At 40.4% G+C, this 20,849-nt stretch overlaps 1 protein-coding gene across 1 annotated transcript in view; it reads right to left on the bottom strand.

The window, feature by feature from the left end:
- LOC124622788 (1-phosphatidylinositol 4,5-bisphosphate phosphodiesterase-like) overlaps positions 1-20,849 on the bottom strand; it is a 493,523-nt gene that overhangs the window by 155,494 nt on the left and 317,180 nt on the right. Inside the window, exons 13-14 of the mRNA XM_047148581.1 lie at positions 17,207-17,364; positions 10,095-10,301 (exon numbers count right to left, since the gene is read on the bottom strand). Of these exons, the coding sequence (XP_047004537.1) occupies positions 10,095-10,301; positions 17,207-17,364 (365 nt within the window). The remainder of the gene's footprint in view (positions 1-10,094; positions 10,302-17,206; positions 17,365-20,849) is intronic.

The raw sequence follows: 20,849 nt of genomic DNA, 5'->3' as shown, positions 1-20,849 counted from the left end.
ATCCTACTGCAAATTGAGGTCAGTGATATGGGTCTGTAATTCAATGGGTTACTCCTATTTCCTTTCTTGAATGTAGCTGATGTACACTTACATAATTAGCTAGGAAGGGAGGGAGACTCTCTCTTAGGAAGGCATCAAACAAATTTTTATCTGCTGTTTTAAATACACTGCTGGCCACCGTAAATGCAACACCCTGAAGGAAACATCCGAATCAAGTGAAATTTACACCACGGGTTTGCAGCGATGAGATATGCAACTGATTAGAATTTCAGTGCAGACGCACATCACACGCGCCTGTGGCGCCACCTCATAGCGCCATTTAAGGCTTGGTGATTTCGACGAGTGTACGTTTGGTACGTGTGTTTACCTTGTGGTTGTTTCACAAGACGATCAGTTATGCCTTGTAGACAACAGCGAACATCGTTTGATCAAGTATCCGAGTTCGACAGAGGAAGGATAGTGGCTTACCGAGATTGTGGATTATCATACAGAGAAATCGCTAGTCGTGTTGGACGAAACCAAACAACTGTAATGCAGATATGTGACCGTTGGATGCAGGAGGGTACGACGGACCGACGTGGTCGATCGCATTCACCTCGGTGCACCACTGCATGTGCTGATAGGCAAATTGTGCGCATGGCAGTGACGGATCGCTCAGTGACATCCTGAACCATAGCACAGCACATTGTGTCTGTAACGCATCATTCAGTGTCTGCGCGTACCATTCGACGCCGTTTACAGCAGAGTGGTCTGTCCGCAAGACGTCCATTGCTTCGTCTGCGATTGACGCAGAACCACAGACGTCTCCGTCGCCAATGGTGTGATGACAGACGGATGTGGACGGCAGAATGGAATGACGTTGTCTTTACCGACGAGGCACGCTTCTGTCTGCAGCACCACGATGGTCATATTTGAGTGTGGAGACACCGTGGAGAGAGGATGCTGGACAGCTGCATTATGCACCGCCACACTGGTCTTGCACCGGGTATTATGGTATGGGGCGGTATTGGATATTACTCTTGCACGCCTCTAGCACGCATTGCCGGTACTTTAAATAGCCGGCGCTACATATCCGAGGTTCTGGAGCCAGTTGTCCTTCCTTACCTTCAGGGCTCGGCCACAGCCATATTTCAACAGGATAATGCATGACCACACATGGCACGCATTGTCCAAAGGTTCTTCGTCAATAACCAGATTGAAGTGCTTCCCTGGCCGGCTCGCTCTCCGGATCTTTCGCCGATAGAAAACATGTGGTCCATGGTTGCTCAACGAGTGACCCAGATTACATCCCCAGCTGCCACACCACATGATCTTTGGCAACGTGTGGAAGCTGCTTGGGCTGCTGTACCCCAGGAACACATCCAATGTCTCTTTGACTCAATGCCAAGACGTGAGGCAGCGGTGATCTCCAACAATGGCGGCTACTCTGGCTACTGATTCTGGCAGGAACCACATGTCACAGATGTCTGTAAACGTAATCATTTGATACTTGGTCAACATGTTATCTACAAAATAAATTTTGTTGTGCTACCTCTTGTCTTTCTTGGTGTTGCATTTACGGTGGCCAGCAGTGTAGATATATTTTGCATTTATTTTTAGTGGTTTTGGTCGATATGGTTTTGAGCCTTGTTATAATGACCTTATGTTCTCTAATCACTGTGTCCATCATGACACTCTCTATTAGATCAGGATTATTTGTGGCCAAGAGGTCAAGTGTGTTTTTGCAACCATTTACAATTTGTGTGGGCTCATGAACTAATTGTTCAAAGTAATTCCCAGAGAAAGCATTTAGTACAGTTTTGAAAGATGTTTTCTGTCTACCACGGCTTTGAACATGTATTTTCGGCAACAAATCGAGGGTAGATTGAAGTCTCCACCAATTACAACTGTACGAGTGGGGTACTTATTTGTAATGAGATTCAAGTTTTCTTTGAACTGTTCACCTATTATATCATTTGAGTCGGGTGGGGGTGGGGGTGGGGGGTAGAAGGAGACAATTATTAATTTGGTATGGCTATTGAGTATAGCCTCTACCCATAGTAATTCACAGGAACTATCTATTTCAACTTCAGTACAAGATAAACTACTACCAACAGACACAAACACACCACCACCTACTTTATTCAATCTATCCTTTCTGAACAAGCTTTGCACCTCTGTAAAAATTTCGGCAGAATTTATCTCCGGCTTAAGCCAGCTTTCTGTTCCTATAACAATTTCAGCTTCAGTGCTTTCTATCAGTGCTTGAAGCTCTGGTACTTTTCCAACACAGCTATGACAATTTACAACTACAATACCGACTGTTGATTGGTCGATTCTTGTCATTTCTTTGCCCTGTACCCTTTGAGACTGGAGCCCTTTTTGATCTTTCCTGAGACTGTCTAACCTAAAACACCGCCCAGTCCACACCACACAGCCCTGCTACCTGTGTAGCTGCCTCCTGTGTGTAGTGGACACCTGACCTATTTGGCGGAACCCGAAACCCCACCACCCTATGGCGCAAGTTGAGGAATCTGCAGACTACACGGTCACAGAACTGTCTGAGCCTCTGATTCAGACCTTCCACTCAGCTCTGTATCAAAGGTCTGCAATCAGTCCTGTCAACGATGCTGCAGATGGTGAGCTCTGCCTTCATCTCACTAGCAAGACTGGCAGTCTTATTAATTGTCAAGATGGCGGCGCGCGTTGATGTAGTAATAAATCGCTCGGTAAACTATGAGTATTTAGCGTCTACAAAGTGCATATCGTGTGATAAAATAGTAAAAAGCGGTATTAGAACTTGCCCAGTGATGCATGTGTGGTATCATCCACACTGCTTTGCGAAAGTAAATCTCGAAAACATATCGTGTGCTTGTGGAACAAAGTGCAACGGTTATCTAGATGCGACTGGAATGTATCGTGAAAATCGCGAAACCAATGTATTAGAAACACTGCAGAAAGAACTTCAAACCGCAAGACAACATGCTCAGCTACTGGAAAGCATGATCAAAAACCTTTCTGAACCGCCACATAAGGAAAAAGTTCGAAATTTGTACAGTGATGTTGTTTTAAATACTTGTACTAACGAAAGAAATGACGCTCCATTGAAGAAGAGTGAACATGAAAAATGTGAAACAGTAAACAAAGGTGAGAGTGAACATATAAAATGTGAAACAGTAAATAAAGGTAACCTACAAAGTGCTTCTGAACACTTCTCGTGTAATTTAAAAATGGTTAAGAAAAATGACTGCAGTAAGTTGAAAACAAACACGAACATGAGTCAGCTTACAAATAACAAAAAACAGGTACTGTTACTTTCAGATAGTCACGGTAGGAACTGTGCAGAAGTACTGAACGAAATTTCAACAACCAGCTATAAATTTACATCTTTGATAAAGCCAAATGCTATATTCAAAGAAACAACATGCAATATACAAAACAAAACGTCTAGTCTAGGACAAAATGATTATGTTGTCGTCTTAGCTGGTGCAAACAATATTAATGGATCAAAACGTGGTTTTATGACATCACTAGATGAAACGATCGCAAAAACTAGGCACACACAACTAATTCTATGCACAATACCGTACAGATATGACATGCCAAATGAAAACTGCAAAATCTACCAAATGAACAGTTACTTGATGCAGAAGGCATCTTACAGTGAACACATCAGAGTTTTAGATGTAAATAGCTTCCTCCAACGGAAAGACTTCACCAGGCATGGGCTTCACTTACATAAAAATGGGAAAAAGAAACTGTGTGTTAATCTGCTGAATGCCATCAAAAGTCCACTGGTAACAAGAAGTGCCATAAAACGTGTTACACCAGGACATCAAACATATTCGTGGTCCAATGAAGCTAGTTTGGTGGACAATCTCAGAAGAATGAGCAATACTACAGCTGAACCAACAGCAACACCAGGAGCTGAAGAGCCATCAGTAACAACAACAAAAGTGAATATGCAGTCAGGGTCATCAAGAAAAACACCAGAAACAGTTTTAGAAAAGAAGAAGGTATCCACAGTCAGCACTAAGTCACCAACAACATCCTACGCAAATATCTCGTCAAGTGCCACAAATCAGTCAGCCCACGACATCCAAGTGGAAACAGCAAAAAATGTGCAGCCACACTCCAAATCAGCACCACTGGAAACTGTGACAAGATCTTCAACACGAAAATGCAGACCTCCAGTCCACAGCCAGGATTTTTTATGGGCAAGAACACCAGTAGCTCCCTGCTAGCAGCAAACCAAAGGAAAACAGGTGCAGAGCAAAATTTTCATGAACCAAAACTACAAGAAAACCCGGTGAGTGGTGTCAAAAATCATTCCATTGGAAAACAGTCACTATTATCCTTTAAAATATTACACCATAATGTGCAGTCAATGTTTAATAAGTTACTAGAAATAGATCTCTTCCTAAAAACAAAGCCACACTTAGATGTTCTCTGTATTACTGAACACTGGTTAACAGAAGACAAAATTAAAAAAACCCCACTTGGCGAATTTACTCTAGCTGGTTATTCCTGTCGGAACAAAAGTAAGGGAGGTGGTACAGCAATCTATGTCAAAAAATATTTAAGATACAAAAGCCTCACAAAGTACAATAATATGCAAATAGAAACAGACTTTGAATTCTCCTTAATTATCTTAACAGACTATAACCTATTGATACTGAATATATATAGAGCCCCTGATGGAAACATCCAAACCTTCAAAAACTCCCTCGAAGCACTACTCACAAAAATTCACTCACTAAACAAAAATCTATTAATAAGTGGAGACTTTAATATTGACTTCCTCACACCTGGAAAAAACAAAGAAGAATTGTTGAATATTACAAATTCATTCAACCTATCCCCAACTGTAAACACACCAACCAGGATCACAAAAAATTCAAGAACAGCTCTAGATCAGATTTTCATAAACACAGACAAACTGCACCACTCAATCGAAGTCATCAGCACAGGTTACAGTGACCATGAAGCCCAAATACTAACAGCGAATTTAAATTACATAGGACAATATCCCACAATAACTAAAATGCAAAGGCAATTTAATGATGATAGTATAAGGCTTTTTAACTATCTGTTAAGGGCTGAAAACTGGGCAGAGGTCTATAAAGAAAATGATGTAAACTACATATTTAATTCCTTCCATGAAACATTTCTCCAACACTTCAATACTGCATTTCCACTGAAATCCAGGAAAATCGGAAGCAAACACACAAACTCATGGGTAACAAAAGGGATAAGGATTTCCAGCCAAAAAAAGCGTGACTTAAAAAATCACATGAAACACCATGACGTCGATGATCAGTTTGGGTCATATTGTAAGACCTATTTTGCAATCTATAGGAAAGTTATCCAACAAGCAAAAAAATTATACAATGATAAATTTATAAAGGAATCTAACAATAAAATGAAAGGCTTGTGGACGGTTGTAAAAAATGAAACAAACAGTAAGCAGCATGTTATAAACAAAACATTAAAACTAAACCTAAATGATGAAGTCACATCAGATCCCCAAAAAATAGTAAATGGTTTTAATGACTATTTTAGCAAAATAGCAGAAAACCTGATAAAGAAAAACTGCCACAGACCAAATGCTCAACACCAAACACTAATAGAAACCGCACCGGTACAGGCATCAATGTTTCTTCACAAAGTCTCCAATCCTGAAGTACTTACAGTTATAAAAGGACTAAAGAATAAGTACTCCAGTGGTAGTGACAATATTCCTGATTTAATTGTTAAGAAATGTGGAGAATCCATTGTAGAACCCCTAACCCACATAATAAATGCATCCTTTACAAACGGAGTTTTCCCTGACCTACTAAAGACATCTAAAATTACCCCACTTCACAAAAAGGGCTCTAAAAATGATGTAGCCAATTACCGGCCCATAGCACAACTCAGCTCATTCTCAAAAATATTTGAAAAATTATTTTACACCAGATTGGAAGACTTTACTAATAAACTATCCTTATTGACAAAACACCAGCATGGTTTTAGAAAGCAAAAGACAACTACCACAGCTATTTATGAATATCTCAACGAAACCTTAAAAGCACTGGATAATAAGGAAATCACTACTGGTATCTTTTTAGATTTATCCAAAGCGTTTGATGTAATTGACCATACCATACTCCTTAAGAAGTTAGCAAATAAAGGTATAAGAGGAATTGCAAACAAATGGTTAGAATCTTACCTGTCAAACAGATTTCAAAAAGTTGAAATTAATTTTGAAAAAAAGAATACAACCACCCATCAATCTACTGTCCACTCCTCTGACACAATGCCTATTAGATATGGTGTGCCACAAGGCTCAATCCTGGGACCCATACTGTTTCTGCTATACATTGATGATATAAGCACAAAGCTTGCTACAGGACATACCACACTATTTGCCGATGACACAAGTATTCTAATAACGGGTACTGATACAGAGGACCACAACCAAAAAATTAAACCACTTATGTCGTCACTCAGCAAATGGTTCAACGAGAACAAACTGATTATAAACATACAGAAAACAACCTACATCAACTTCAGACTCTCATCCCAAAAACAAGAAATGCCTGATGTGATTCTAAATAACCAAGAGCTTATGTGTGTGGACTCTGTCAAGTTTCTTGGCATATGGCTTGCAGAAAATCTTAAGTGGGAGATACACACAAATTATATCTCAAAAAAGCTCTCAACTGTGTGTTACATTTTAAGGATACTCAAAAAATCAGTCACAAAATCTGTTCTCATACATGTATATTATGCTTACTTCCATTCTACATTACAGTATGGAATCATATTTTGGGGGAACTCACCTGGAGGTAGATATATTTTCAAAATGCAAAAAATGGCAATACGCATAATATGTAATCTAAGACATAATGAATCATGCAGACAACATTTCAAAACAAATGGCATTATGACACTGCCCTCTGCTTACATTTATAATATCGTCTCATTTGTCAAGTCATACCTGTTAAACAATGACTGCACACTAAAATTCAATGGAGATATTCATAACTATGCAACAAGGCAGCAATCTGACCTACATATGATTCAGTCCAGAACTACCTGCTACCAAAAAAGTGTTTTAAATGTTGGGATAAAAATGTATAATAATTTACCCAATGAAATCAAAGCAACAAAGAACCCAAGAGCCTTCACACATAAGTTAAAAAAATATCTCTTGGACCATTGCTTTTATGCAGTTGATCATTTTTTTGAAAGGGGTTAAAAATGTAAAAAATATGATAAATGTTCAATTAGGTCTGAAAATTATATACTGTGCATGTCTATGAAATACACTGGACTACTTTACTATTACATTTGTATTGGCTGTTTGTATTTTACCATAAAACATTTGCATTTACTGTTTTGTTAAAGATAGCTAACTTCCTCATTGCAAAATAATGTAAAAACAATTTACTAAATATTACCTGCAAATATGTTCCCTTGCCCTATCCAATATCGTATGTAAAACCTTACATCTCTTTGATTTGTATTAACTGTTTTGTTGAAGAAAGATAATTTCCTTGCTACAAAATAATGTAAACATCAATTTGTAAAAATTACTGTAAATAGCTCTCTTGACCTATCCAATATCATATGTACAGCTGTACAATACTATGATTGCCTGGATCAATAAAAATACAATACAATACAATACAACTCAGATAGCTGCCGGAATATTTCTTGGATATGCAAAAGCCATGTAGACTGTTGACAGATAACGGCCCACACTTTACGAGTAAAGCCTTTAAAGAGTTTTAGCATGGGAAAATGTTACACACATTACTACCTCCAAATACCATCCACAAATTAATCCTTGTGAATGTATCATGAGAGAAATCAGTAGGTTATGTAGGATGTACTGTTCAGACAGACATACAACTTGGGGATAGAAAATATCAGAATCCAAGTAATACACAACAATCTTCCACATCCGTATACTGGTTTACCTCCCATCAAAACACTGTAAGGTAAATTCATAGGTGAGCCACTGTTGAAATTGTTTAAATGGCCAGACAATGATAATAACAACATGGATACTACATAGACAATGTTGTAAAAGAAAATTTACAATGAGCAGCAGACAAATGGATGCATAAATGTAATGAAAAAGCTATGACACCTAACTTTGATGTGGACAACTTGGTAATAATTATGAACACCATAGCTCATTTTTGAAGAAAGAAACACACCATTTTTTCCCACAGTATAGCGGTCCTTACAAAGTTTTATATGTATAACATTTCAAAGCAGTTTTCTTGGTTGATTCAGAAAACAGCCAAGAAAAGGGATTCTATAAGATTGATATGTTTAAGCAGTATAAGATGCCAAAAATTAAACATGAGAAAGAAACACAGTAACAACAATGATCATTCTTAATGGTGAAAGTGTGTAATCAAATACTGTTATTTAATAAGCTGCTAAGTATTCCTTTAGGGTAAGATCACTGACCAAAGAGGCAGGTTACTTACCATCACATGGTAAAAACAGTGATTGGGTTTGTATGTGAATTTCTTGGAGGGGGGAGATTAATCATGGGTAGTGATATAACCTCTATCAAGTATTGACTGATGAACAGACTGACTACAGAAATTATACTGACCATTGATGATGACTTATGTGAATAACCTTGCCTATTCCATCGTGTTTTATAGGAGTTTGTTAGGATCGGCTTTCAGGGTTTCAGCAATGGTGAAGCTGTGGCAAGTCTGATCTGTAGGGAATGCCAAATAACATCTCTGTCTGCCACCACGATGAAGTACGTTGGCAGATAGTGTCCCTGCGTTGTGGGTGGTAAGGAAATCCATCTATCGGGTACTGTCTTATTTTCTTCTTCAATCCTAAACTACCTGTCTCTCTATTGCTTTTTCTTACTTCTCCATTAGGAGTACCAAATCTATCTTTCCTCTGTCCACATGCAAAGTTCCTATCACAGGATCTCTTCTTTTACAGTCTATATAATAGAATTCACGTTCCACAACAGTAGGAATGCTCTAGTGGATGGGGGAGGAAGGACGAGGAGACGGTGTCCGACTAATAATCTTCATATAGAAATGACAAGCCAATGCTAAGAAGGAAAAGGAGTTTTGGAGGGAGGAAAATAGACAGGAGAACTCCTAGTTGAAAAGCAGAAGATAGCTGGAGTTTCATCGAGGGTGCAGCTTTAAGATGAGGTGAAGTGAATGGGGAGTAGTACTGTAGTACTCAGGAAAGTAATAGAAAACAAGGGGGAGGTACTTCATATTGTGAGTTACAGGTAAGTAATCCCCAAAGAAGGGAGCTTATGCCAGGTTTGAGTGGACGCAAGGAAGGGAGGACCCCAAACACTATATGGGTTATTAATACTCAAAGAACGGAACTTATGCCAGGTTCTGATGGACCCGTGGAAGGGAGGACCCCGAACCCTTTAGAGGAAAGGAGAGGTACATCATGCTCACAGGGCCTATGAAATAAGGGGAAAAGAGTAGTGAATCCCCAGAAAGATAGCCTACAAGGAGGAGGAATGCTTAAAGGTAATATTCGTGAAGAAAGGAATAAGGACCCTGCTTAAGGGAGCATCTCCTCCAAACTGGATAATAAACTGAGAAAGTAAAAATTAGCTAACCTGTAGTTCACCATGAGTGAATAATCTAAAGTTTTACCTTAAAATTGTATAAAACAATTGCTTTCTCCGAAGGCAAGAATACAAAATTAATGGACTTAATGTTTAAAGAGATGAGTGGTGTACAAATAAGAAACGAATGTTTTGCTTTTCACAGCATAAAGTTAACTTTTAAGTGTGGAGTCCCTGATATGTTTCTCTTAAGTAATTCCATTAGTTATTACATTTATGTGGTATTGTATCTTCATTCATTAGGGCAACCAAAAATGTAAGAAAACTATAAACACCAAAAAGTCAAAAACAAATGAGGTGTGTGCAACAGGCCCCTATCTGTATATCCAGTCCTACTCCAAATGCAAATGGAATGTGATGAAGCCCTAACAAGTGCTACAATCAGAAATACTCCATGTCATGCACTTCACAGTGATTGCAGAGAGCAGATGTAGATGTAGACAGACCAAATAGCAAATAGAAATTGCTGCTCGTACATGCTTACTTTCACAAGGCACTGCGTGGGAATCACGCCATCGATGGGAGATTCAGTAAATGGATCAAAGCTCCGGTCAGCTCTCCGCATAAAATCTGGCTTCAGTAGGTAGCCACAACGTGCATTGTATTCAAACTTTGACTCATTCAGCTGCATGGGTGTGTCAGGAGTCTGGAAGTTCAGTGACACCATCTGGCAGCCCGCATTCCAAAAGTCCTGAAAGTATTAAATTGCAGGTATAATGAAAATGGACATCACATTGATTGACTGTTCTGTTGTTTCTTGCTAGAATATTTTATACACTATGGATGAAAGACACGCAACACTGGTCCAATATTACACCAGTGCTGTGTGTGTTCAGACGGCCGTGGTGGCCAAGCGATTCTAGGTGCTACAGTCTGGAACTGTGTGACCGCTACAGTCGCAGGTTCAAATCCTGCCACGGGCATGGATGTGTGTGATGTCCTTAGGTAAGTTAGGTTTAAGTAGTTCTAAGTTCTAGGTGACTGATGACCTTAGAAGTGAAGTCCCATAGCGCTCAGAGCCATTTGAATCATTTTGAATTTTTGTGTGTGTTCCATTCATAATGAAAATGGACATTGTGATGGATTCATTTTGGCATAAGAGATTTATTTTGAGTCGGTTCTTTTATTATTTATTGACAGAAATTTTGTATTGTTGCTATATACTGGGTGTCTCTTCTAAGAGTCATCAGCTGCATTTTCTGTGATGTTTCTGGAGATATTTGCAATTTCATTTTTAGAAGTGTACCTCAAGTCAGTCCAAACAAATGCTGCTCACCACGTCTTTCATGTGATGCCCAGTGATGACAGAAAGTGTTGGTTTGTTTCCTGTTACAAACAAAATTATTTATATAGCAAGATTTTCCATGCCCATGCGATACAGCAGGCCCAAATCAGTCTAGTATGGTATTCATTTTATTGATATGTATTAACAGGGGATGGCAAAACAGAAAGAATAACCAGTACTGCAGTAGAAACAGCACTGCCCTGGCCTGAACTGACTGCTACTGCCAAGCAGCAGTGCTGCTCAGTTACTGCAGGAAGACTTGTTATTATTTATGTTTAACTGTCCCTGTTAATACATAGTCATGAAACGGATATCACCTGAGACTTTTTTCGCCCACTCTATTGAATGAGAACTAAAATCCTCCTTCAAAAAGAATTTTTTTTGTAAAATGGGAAACTAACTGATGCTTTCTATTGACTCTGGACGTTGCCTGAAAGAACTGATGTGCAGTATCCATTTGGTGTGACTCCAGCTACACTCTGAAAAACCAAAATTGCAAATATCTGCTGAAATGCCACAGAAAACAGGCCAAACTAGTCTTACGAGAGACACACAGTATATGACATTTCTGATTCTCTGACACTTTTTACTTCCATCCAGTATGATAAATCATTCAAAAGAAGTATTAATAATTTCATTTACAATGCATATCAATTTAAAGTTTTTTACAATTTTATATGTTCCCTGCTGAATAATTATCATATCCAACAGAATTGTGTGGCGGTTATACCACAATATGCTGATAATTGTCATTTTTCATGACATAGTTTGATCAATAACTTGTATTTAAAGCTTTGTATTACTTGAAAATGATGTCTCCATTGCACAAGTTATGCAAAATTTTGGAACAGTACATAATTTTTATTTGCAGTAGATGAGTGAGTATCAATAATGTAATGTAATTAAAATAATTTATTAAATAAATTACTCAGGAGAATGTTGACATTAGCACCATGGAAACCAAATTACTACTTACATGTGAAATGTTATTTATATTAAAATTACCTCATTGTAACAAGATAAATAATAATTTACGTGGACCAAATGAAGGTAATAATTATGAATGGAAGGAATTTATGTAAAATAAATAGAGTGTTGTATAACACTAAAATACCCCAGAACATCAATCATGAGCTTTTTATCAATCGTGAACTTTATATATATATATATATATATATATATATATATATAAAAAACAAAGATGAGGTGACTTACCGAACAAAAGCGCTGGCAGGTCGATAGACACACAAACAAACACAAACACACACACACAAAATTCAAGCTTTCGCAACAAACTGTTGCCTCATCAGGAAAGAGGGAAGGAGAGGGGAAGACAAAAGGAAGTGGGTTTTAAGGGAGAGGGTAAGGAGTCATTCCAATCCCGGGAGCGGAAAGACTTACCTTAGGGGGAAAAAAGGACAGGTATACACTCGCACACACGCACATATCCATCCACACATACAGACACAAGCAGACATATTTAAAGACAAAGAGTTTGGGCAGAGATGTCAGTCGAGGCAGAAGTGACATCTCTGCCCAAACTCTTTGTCTTTAAATATGTCTGCTTGTGTCTGTATGTGTTGATGGATATGTGCGTGTGTGCGAGTGTATACCTGTCCTTTTTTCCCCCTAAGGTAAGTCTTTCCGCTCCCGGGATTGGAATGACTCCTTACCCTCTCCCTTAAAACCCACTTCCTTTTGTCTTCCCCTCTCCTTCCCTCTTTCCTGATGAGGCAACAGTTTGTTGCGAAAGCTTGAATTTTGTGTGTGTGTGTTTGTGTTTGTTTGTGTGTCTATCGACCTGCCAGCGCTTTTGTTCGGTAAGTCACCTCATCTTTGTTTTTATATATAATTTTTCCCACGTGGAATGTTTCCTTCCATTATATATATATATATATATATATATATATATATATATATATATATATATATATATATATATATATATATAATGGAAGGAAACATTCCACGTGGGAAAAATTTTATTGTTTGTGTGTCTATCGACCCGCCAGCGTTTTTGTTCGGTAAGTCACCTCATATATATATATATATATATATATATATATATATATATATATATATATATATATATATATATATATAGAGGGAAACATTCCACGTGGGAAAAAAAATTTTACATATAAATTTAAATATGTCTGCCTGTGTCTGTATGTGTGGATGGATATGTGTGTGTGTGCGAGTGTATACCTGTCCTTTTTTTCCCCCTAAGGTAAGTCTTTCCGCTCCCGGGATTGGAATGACTCCTTACCCTCTCCCTTAAAACCCACATCTTTTCATCTTTCCCTCTCCTTCCCTCTTTCCTGATGAGGCAACCGTTGGTTGCGAAAGCTAGAATTTTGTGTGTATGTTTGTGTTTGTTTGTGTGTCTATCGACCTGCCAGCGCTTTCGTTCGGTAAGTATAGGGAGTACAACTTTGCAAAATAGACACAATCATGAAAGTTGTGAAAATTGTTTCAAGAACCATACGATTCATGGAAATGCGGAAAACTTGAAACATCTCATTTGTATCAAGACATTATAACATAAAAATGGAATGAGCATTTTGCAGCCAGGAATCATTCCCTAGAGCATGGGAATAGCCATAACATGAGTGTAAAAGAAAGAACCAGATTTCACCGATAACCAGACTTGTCATTTACCTTGATTAAAGACTTACTAGCTGGTCTAAGTATTCCTCACATGTTTCAAGCAAAATATTGACTGCATATGTTTATATTATGATCTTGTTAAATATTGTTATAAAGCAATTTTCATCTTCACAAGTACTGACAGTGGTGGTGGAGTGTCATGGCAGTTATCAGAATAATTCTTGTAAGAGATATGGTTATATTTGTGACGACTATCGACCAAGTCGCGTGTAATATCTTTGTTTTGCCAAGCTCTTTGCGGCAGCCCGTGGCCGCGCACGAAAGTTTATACACGTGGAGAGTGACCAAGAATGTATTTAACTGTATATGTATGCTTCTGAGTAATAAAATAGTGTTTATTACATGTGGTAAGGTGTGCATCATGGGATCCTGCAGTCCTACAACACTAAACCCATACTAGTGACCCCGAATTTTGTTCGTGAGTGCTACAATGAACTTTTGTACCATCGAGCAATACACAATGGATTGCTTGCCGCCCACCACACCGCACATGTGCCAACTAAGATTCCCAATGGATGCTTCGGCAGGGTTTTCCAATTATCCACTGTGTGTTGGTAATAGTTCGACGCAGTTTCCAAGCACACCTACTAGCAGTACGCAACAGGACAGTACTCCTGCATTCCCACCGCCATGTGTGCCGGCATCAGGTGCGAACAATAACTTTCCGTTATCGTACGCGAGTCAGCAGTCGTGTGGCAGTGTTCCGTGCCAACAGAACGTTTTTTGTGCACAAAACTTTGAATACAAACGTTTTATGTCGAGTACGAACTTTCATGAACTTTCCACGTGTTCTGAGTGTTCAACAATGGCCGACAACCCCATAGGTTTGCGGGTTTCCCAAGTGCCAGTGTGAACTTTCCACCCGAATCAGCGGCGGTACAAATCGAGCCAGACGCCCAAGACGGGAAATTTTATGTTTATCCTGGAACCCCACAGTTTGCACAAGTGCCCCCCCCCCCCCCCCCCCCCCCCCGCCTGTCCTCCCACACTACCTGCGTCCACTTTACAAGTGTTTCCGGCAGGACAGGATGTTCCAGCCGCGTCTACCGCGTGTGTTCAGCAAACATTAGGTGGCTTAAACATTTTTAATGCACCTGTAGGGGAGGGGCCGGAAGCTGTACTCCGTCATTCTCCGCACATCGGTCAACTATGATCGACTCTACCACGCCGGTCCATTCTATGCCTGTTGGCGTTACTTCGTCGAACGCACAATTCGCTGATTTCTCGACCGAGGTTGAGCCAGCTGCACCTACCGTGCCGCATGTCACTGACAGTGTCAGTAGGCGGTACACTGCTACTACACCCGAGCCAATTCGGCTGCAGAACTATGGACAGGGAGTGACAGTTCCTAATAAACAGTTATGTCAAGACGTTCCCATCCGTTGGCCGAAGCTACCACCCCTTTGCAAGGACTACACACACACACATGGTTTGCCTTGGTCGACCACGTCCTGCAGCTACATGGCATCGCTGACGACAATTCGAAGTTCCTTTGCCTACTATGTCACCTCCATGATGAACTGGACCTGATCTGTGATATTGTGGCTTCGCCTCCCACTACAGGCAAATATGCATTCGCCTGATTCACCATCCTTGAGTGACTGTCCACATCGACAGAGGAAGCTATCCGCCTCATCAGTCACGAATCGCTGGGTTCCCAATCCCCGTCGCAGCTCCGGTGTCATCTCCACGTCATGATAGACACACATCACATGCCAGATGTTACACTTTGGTCCATCTGGTTGCTCGGAAGTTCAAATTCAACTTCTCCATGTGACTTCAGCCCCACTAGATGCCCAACTGAAGATCGCAGACCAGGTATACAACATTCTGCCCGCCCAGCATACACCAGCCTGAGAGTTTGGCGCACCGGCACTGCAGCTTCCACCGTGCGGTACAGAGTGCACACGACTCGCTCCGCACATGCGCGCGGACCCAACGCCACCTGGCAGCCTACGCTGTAGCTCCTCTCACACTAGTACTAGTGCAATGCCGCCACCGGAGGAGCCTGCAAACAAGACCCCCTTCCTCCACCACCACTTCGACCTCAGCCAGTACGACAAACGATGCCACGTGCCATCCCAGTTGGTTGTTATTTCCATTCCCGCTTTGGCAACGTGGCTAAGAAGTCTCGTTCTCCATGCGCGATCACAAACTAATAATGTGAACCAATTCAGGCACTACAGGCTGTGTTTCACTGCACAGATGCCTGTCACTTCTTCGCCTCATGCACCAAGACACTTGTATGTGAAAGATGCAGTGTCTCCCCTTTCATTTCTAGTCAACACAGGGGCTGTGGTTAGTGTGATACCTTTGTCCGCAGGTATTAAATTCGAGCGTCAGGCTTGCCCCCTGCTTTGAGCTGCCAATAAGTCCCTGATTCCATGTCATGAAATAACTAATTTAAGCCTTAAACTGCAGGACATTAACACCCCCTTACAGTGGACTTTCATTATCGCGGAGGTGGACGAACCCGTGTTCGGCGTAGATTTTCTCTTAACTCATGCACTGTCACCCAATCTACAATGAGGTACACTAACCATCAACTCAATAGACCGTACCACCGGTTCAGGTATCTCTTCCCTCTCATCTGAGAGAGCCACTCTATTGTGTGAGCTAACTGAAACTGCTGTTGCAGTGCTCTCTATTAGATCACACAATGATGAACTTCGAGACAGCAATGAAGCCCTCTGCCTACGCATCGCCACCGTGCAAACCGAGCTCACGGATGCTCGTAAGCAGGTCACCCAGCTGTCACATACGGCCACACCTCCAACACCTGCACCACTTCCTCACACCTGCCACCAATGCCACGTGACATTTCTATTGTCGGACAGTAGCTGTGCCCGCGACACTACCAAGTACCCCACCGAGCTCTACGACAATGACTACCAGTGTATCACCGCCACAGCTGCTGACCCACCGACCTTCGACACACAAGCGTGTGCATTGCAGATTAGTCATACTGCATCAAGTGCAGGTCCATCATCCCCATCAGTGTTAAGGATCAACGACGGTACAGTCCACAGAATCAATACCACAGAAGGCCCACCGGTATGTGGAAAGGCTAGGCGTTTGAATCCGGAAAAACTTAAACATGCCAAAGCTATTCCGTAAAAGATTACCTACGCCTAAGAAGACGAGGAATATACAAGTTCCTGTGTCAGTGTGGGACACCATTTATAGGCCACATGTGTCACCCTGTTAAAGACAGATGTGACTAACAGGCCCCATTGCCAATCAAGACCTTTTACTGAAAGCTTTTATTATTACTACATGAACTATAAAATTCTTAGCTGTTGTCAATGAATGTTATGTTCTCGCCACATTCAGTAACAGATTGAGTGTTGTCAACATAATATCATGTAGCACACATCAGCAAGAAGAAAAATGAATGTGAATATGTCATCTTATGCTGAGAATTTAAACTAAAAGCTGTCAATTATAAAATAAACACTGTAGGTGTAGTTAATATCTTAATGTTCCACAACAGCAGAGTTTCATGGGGTATGTAACACATATGCAAAAAGATATAAACAGCATAGAGGATAAGAATGCAAAGTAGAGATTTTACCACAGAGATATGATTTACAATATAACAGCTCATCCAGTTCAGTGAGCATAAGGCTACAGTACTGTACCTGTGGCATATAGTTGGATGAATTGACACGGAGTGCCTTAGGATAGATGCGGCTCAGCTGCCGTTTGTTATAATCAACAAACTCGATAGCCTGCAACTCCACATACTGAAGGCCATCCCTTTCCTCAAAAGATGACATGTGGTAGTGTATATTGTTCTCTGGAAACGTAATGTCAATCTCAATCTAAGAATTATTTAAGCAGAACATGCACAATCATTATGGTAAAAGTAAACATAAACATGTGTCACCCAAAACCTCAAACCTATTTCTTCATACACTGATGAGCCCAAAACATTATGACTACCTGCTCAATGCCATATTGCTTCACCTTTGAAATACACAGCGATTCTATGTGGCATGGATTTAACAAGTCCTCAGTAGGTTTCTAGAGGTAAGTGGGACAGATTTCTCTACACAGGTCACAATTCCGATAAATACAGGCCACTGGTTTTTGGGTGCAGAGATGGCATCTGTTAACACTACAGATGTGTTTCCTGAGGTTATGGTCAAGCAAATTTGGTGATGAAGACAAATATGTGAACTACCTATAGTGTGCCTCAAACCACTGTAAGATGATTCTGGCCTTGTGAAAAAAACAGTTATTCTGCTGAAAGGACTTATTGCCGTTGGTGAATACATCACGCATGAAAAGATGTAGGTGGTCTGCAATTATGTACATGTAGCGCACAGCTATCACAGTGCCTTCCATTACTACCACAGGTCGGTCCCATGCTAGCCTAGATGAATGTACCCCATAGTATAGTATGTAGTGCTCCCACAAGCTTGCATCTGTGGTGCAGTACAAGTTACAAGCAGTGGTTAACCTGGATTAGAGCATATTCAGATAACATGATTAACCCAATCAGGCTACTTGTTTCACCTGATCCACAGTCCAACCTCAATGATTGTGAGTTCACTGCAACCTTAACTGACATTTCACTGGGTCAACAAGCGAATACATAGGGGTTGTTTGCTGCAGAGCCCCATGTTCAGCAATTAGAGTTGAGCAGTGTGTTCCAAATGATATGTATCCACATCAGCGCTGCAATCTGCCATCAGATCTGCTGCCAATCACCACTGATTCTGTTTTACAGAGCGGGTAAACTGTCAACCTCCATGTTCTGTGCTGAGGTGCGATTGTCCAACACCTTGTCACCTACTCATGGCTTCACTGTCCTTCAATCACTTCTCATAGATGATCACAACAGTAGGACATGAGCAGCCAACCATCTTCACTATTTCTGAAAGGTTTTGTCTCTGGGTGATCTATTCTTTGTCAAACTTGCATGTCAGTGAATTCTCAGATTTTCAGCTAATATTGCTAGAATCACTCCCCACTGGTATCTCTTCTTCTCATATACTTCCCTCATTTTGTGTCACATTCCTGCAATACCACCAGGAGGCATTCGATCTCATAGTGGGAAGTGTTCACTATGTTTTGGCTGATCAGTGTTTCTCTCCTTACAGTATCAGTATACATACGCGAGCGTGTGAGCGCGTGCGCGTGTGTGTGAGTGTGTGTGTGATGAAGATACCATTTACATGTCACACTGCTTTTTTTTAACCTGTTAAGTGAAAAATTAAAAATGTCTGAATTGGGAAAGCTACCAAAGTTTCTGGGTATAAAATGTTACTACTGATGCTATTTCTCTGTCTGTTGAAAAATAATGTGTTATGTGGCCATCTTTGTAATGTTTCCATCTCTGGCTCTATCCCCAAAAGGTGGCAACAGGAGATAAAAGCAGCCCAGCCCATTACAAAAAAGCTACCTATAAGTGCTGAGTTTGGTTATCAATAAGGTTCTGGTTTCAGGCCTAACAGCACAAACGTACTGAGAAAAAGTATTAAATAGTCAAGCCATAGGCAAATGCATGCTCCTCTTCACATACTTGCATTGTGTGTCTTGTCAGGTGGCACAAACATGAACACCAGAAAGATAATCTACCACTGTTACTTTTAGTTGGTTTTTCATTGCGGCATAATTTTCTGCGGAAATTCAATAAATGTTGCAAGCATTTTTTGCAGGTATCTTCTAACAGCAGCTCTGTTTCATACATACAACAAAAACAGACTTATTTTTTTGAATGTATGAAACAGAGCAGTATTAATAATCTTTTATTAAAACCATTTTCAGTATTGTACCATATGCTTGGTACGAAAAGATTAATTTACTCATATGTAATATCAATTACTGACATGGAAAACCATATAATACATCTTCAGAGTTAGACACATACAGAAATGCAATAAGTGTCTTAACACAGAAGAGCATATAACTGCTCAAAAGCCACAGAAGCAAATGTAAAGGATCAAGGCTTGAATTAGGCAGTGGTATAGCAATGTAACCAAGGGACCCAGGGCATAAATGAAATTGGGGCCCTATTTAAGCTAAACTAAATACTTTAAAGATGCAAAACTTCATTATCAGCTCCTTACCGCCCACTGCATGGCATAATGTAAACCTACATACTACAAAGTAAATTATTATATTTAATCATACTGCTAATAGCATTATACAAGCGAAAGTTAGTTTGTTTAGTACACTTTCACGCAGAAACTACTGGCTGTATTTGTATGAAATTTTGCACATGGATGCAGTTCAACCTGTGTAGGACGTTGGGTACTTTCGTACTGATGAAAGGATCCCTTGGGATAATTTTCAATGTGGGTCCATTCCAGGAGACTGAAGTCACAGGCAGAAGCTAATAAAAAATAAACAATGAAGAAGTCTTACTCCGCCATGAAAACTGGCCCCTCGCCGTAAAGCACACTGCGAACGGTCAGGTCAGGATTTGCGCACCTGCAAAGGTGCAGAGGTACAGGGCTGTTGTCAGTGTCAGAAACACACTGGTGCTAAACGAGTGTGCTGTGAGCTCAGTGCGCAATAACAATCACTCCTATTTTGTTTAGAGCTACGATTTATGATAGGTAACTGTCGGTAAGCATAGCGGCAGCAGCCATGCTTTTGTGGGTGTAGTAGATTGCAGTTGTAGTAGATTATTGGTAACAGTATAGGCAGACAATAAATTGAAGTAGACAATTTTATTTTAACATTCTTGTACTATCTTTTTCTGGCTTTAGATTTTGCAAAATCATCAGTGAGTACCATCCTAAGGGCCCAGGTTCAATCCCGGCTGGGTCAGAGATTTCCTCCACTCAGGGACTGGGTGTTGTGTTGTCCTAATCATCATCATTTCATCCCCACCGACGTGCAAGTCGCCGAAGTGGTGTCAAATCGAAAGACTTGCATCTGGCGAACAGTCTGCCTGACAGGACGCCCTAGTCACATGACATTTTTTATTAAATCTAGATTTGATGTGGCCTGCTATGAGTGCCAAATGTCAGAGTTGGGCCTGATGCAAATTATTTGTTTTTGCATTTTTTCCAACACCATGGATCCTTGCTCCTTGTGTCTGTGTCCACACACAAAAGTTTCCTTACCCTTGCCAGAATCCTGTCCCACCATCGAATTACCCATCTCCAGCTGCCACCATTCCTTCCACAATGAGCTCCAACTGTTCAGATTACACCAATTCTTAGCCCTCACCAACGTACTCCTGCAAAAATATACCAACCTAGCCCAAACCCCTTGCAATACCTTCTCTCCATCTTTAAAATTCTTTTCTATGCAATCACAAATTAC

The sequence above is a fragment of the Schistocerca americana genome, chromosome 7 (assembly GCF_021461395.2).
Source record: "Schistocerca americana isolate TAMUIC-IGC-003095 chromosome 7, iqSchAmer2.1, whole genome shotgun sequence".
In the NCBI taxonomy this organism is placed as follows: Eukaryota; Metazoa; Arthropoda; class Insecta; order Orthoptera; family Acrididae; genus Schistocerca; species Schistocerca americana.
The sequence above is the reverse complement of the archived record's forward strand: the minus strand, read 5'-3'. Positions and strand labels throughout refer to the sequence as shown.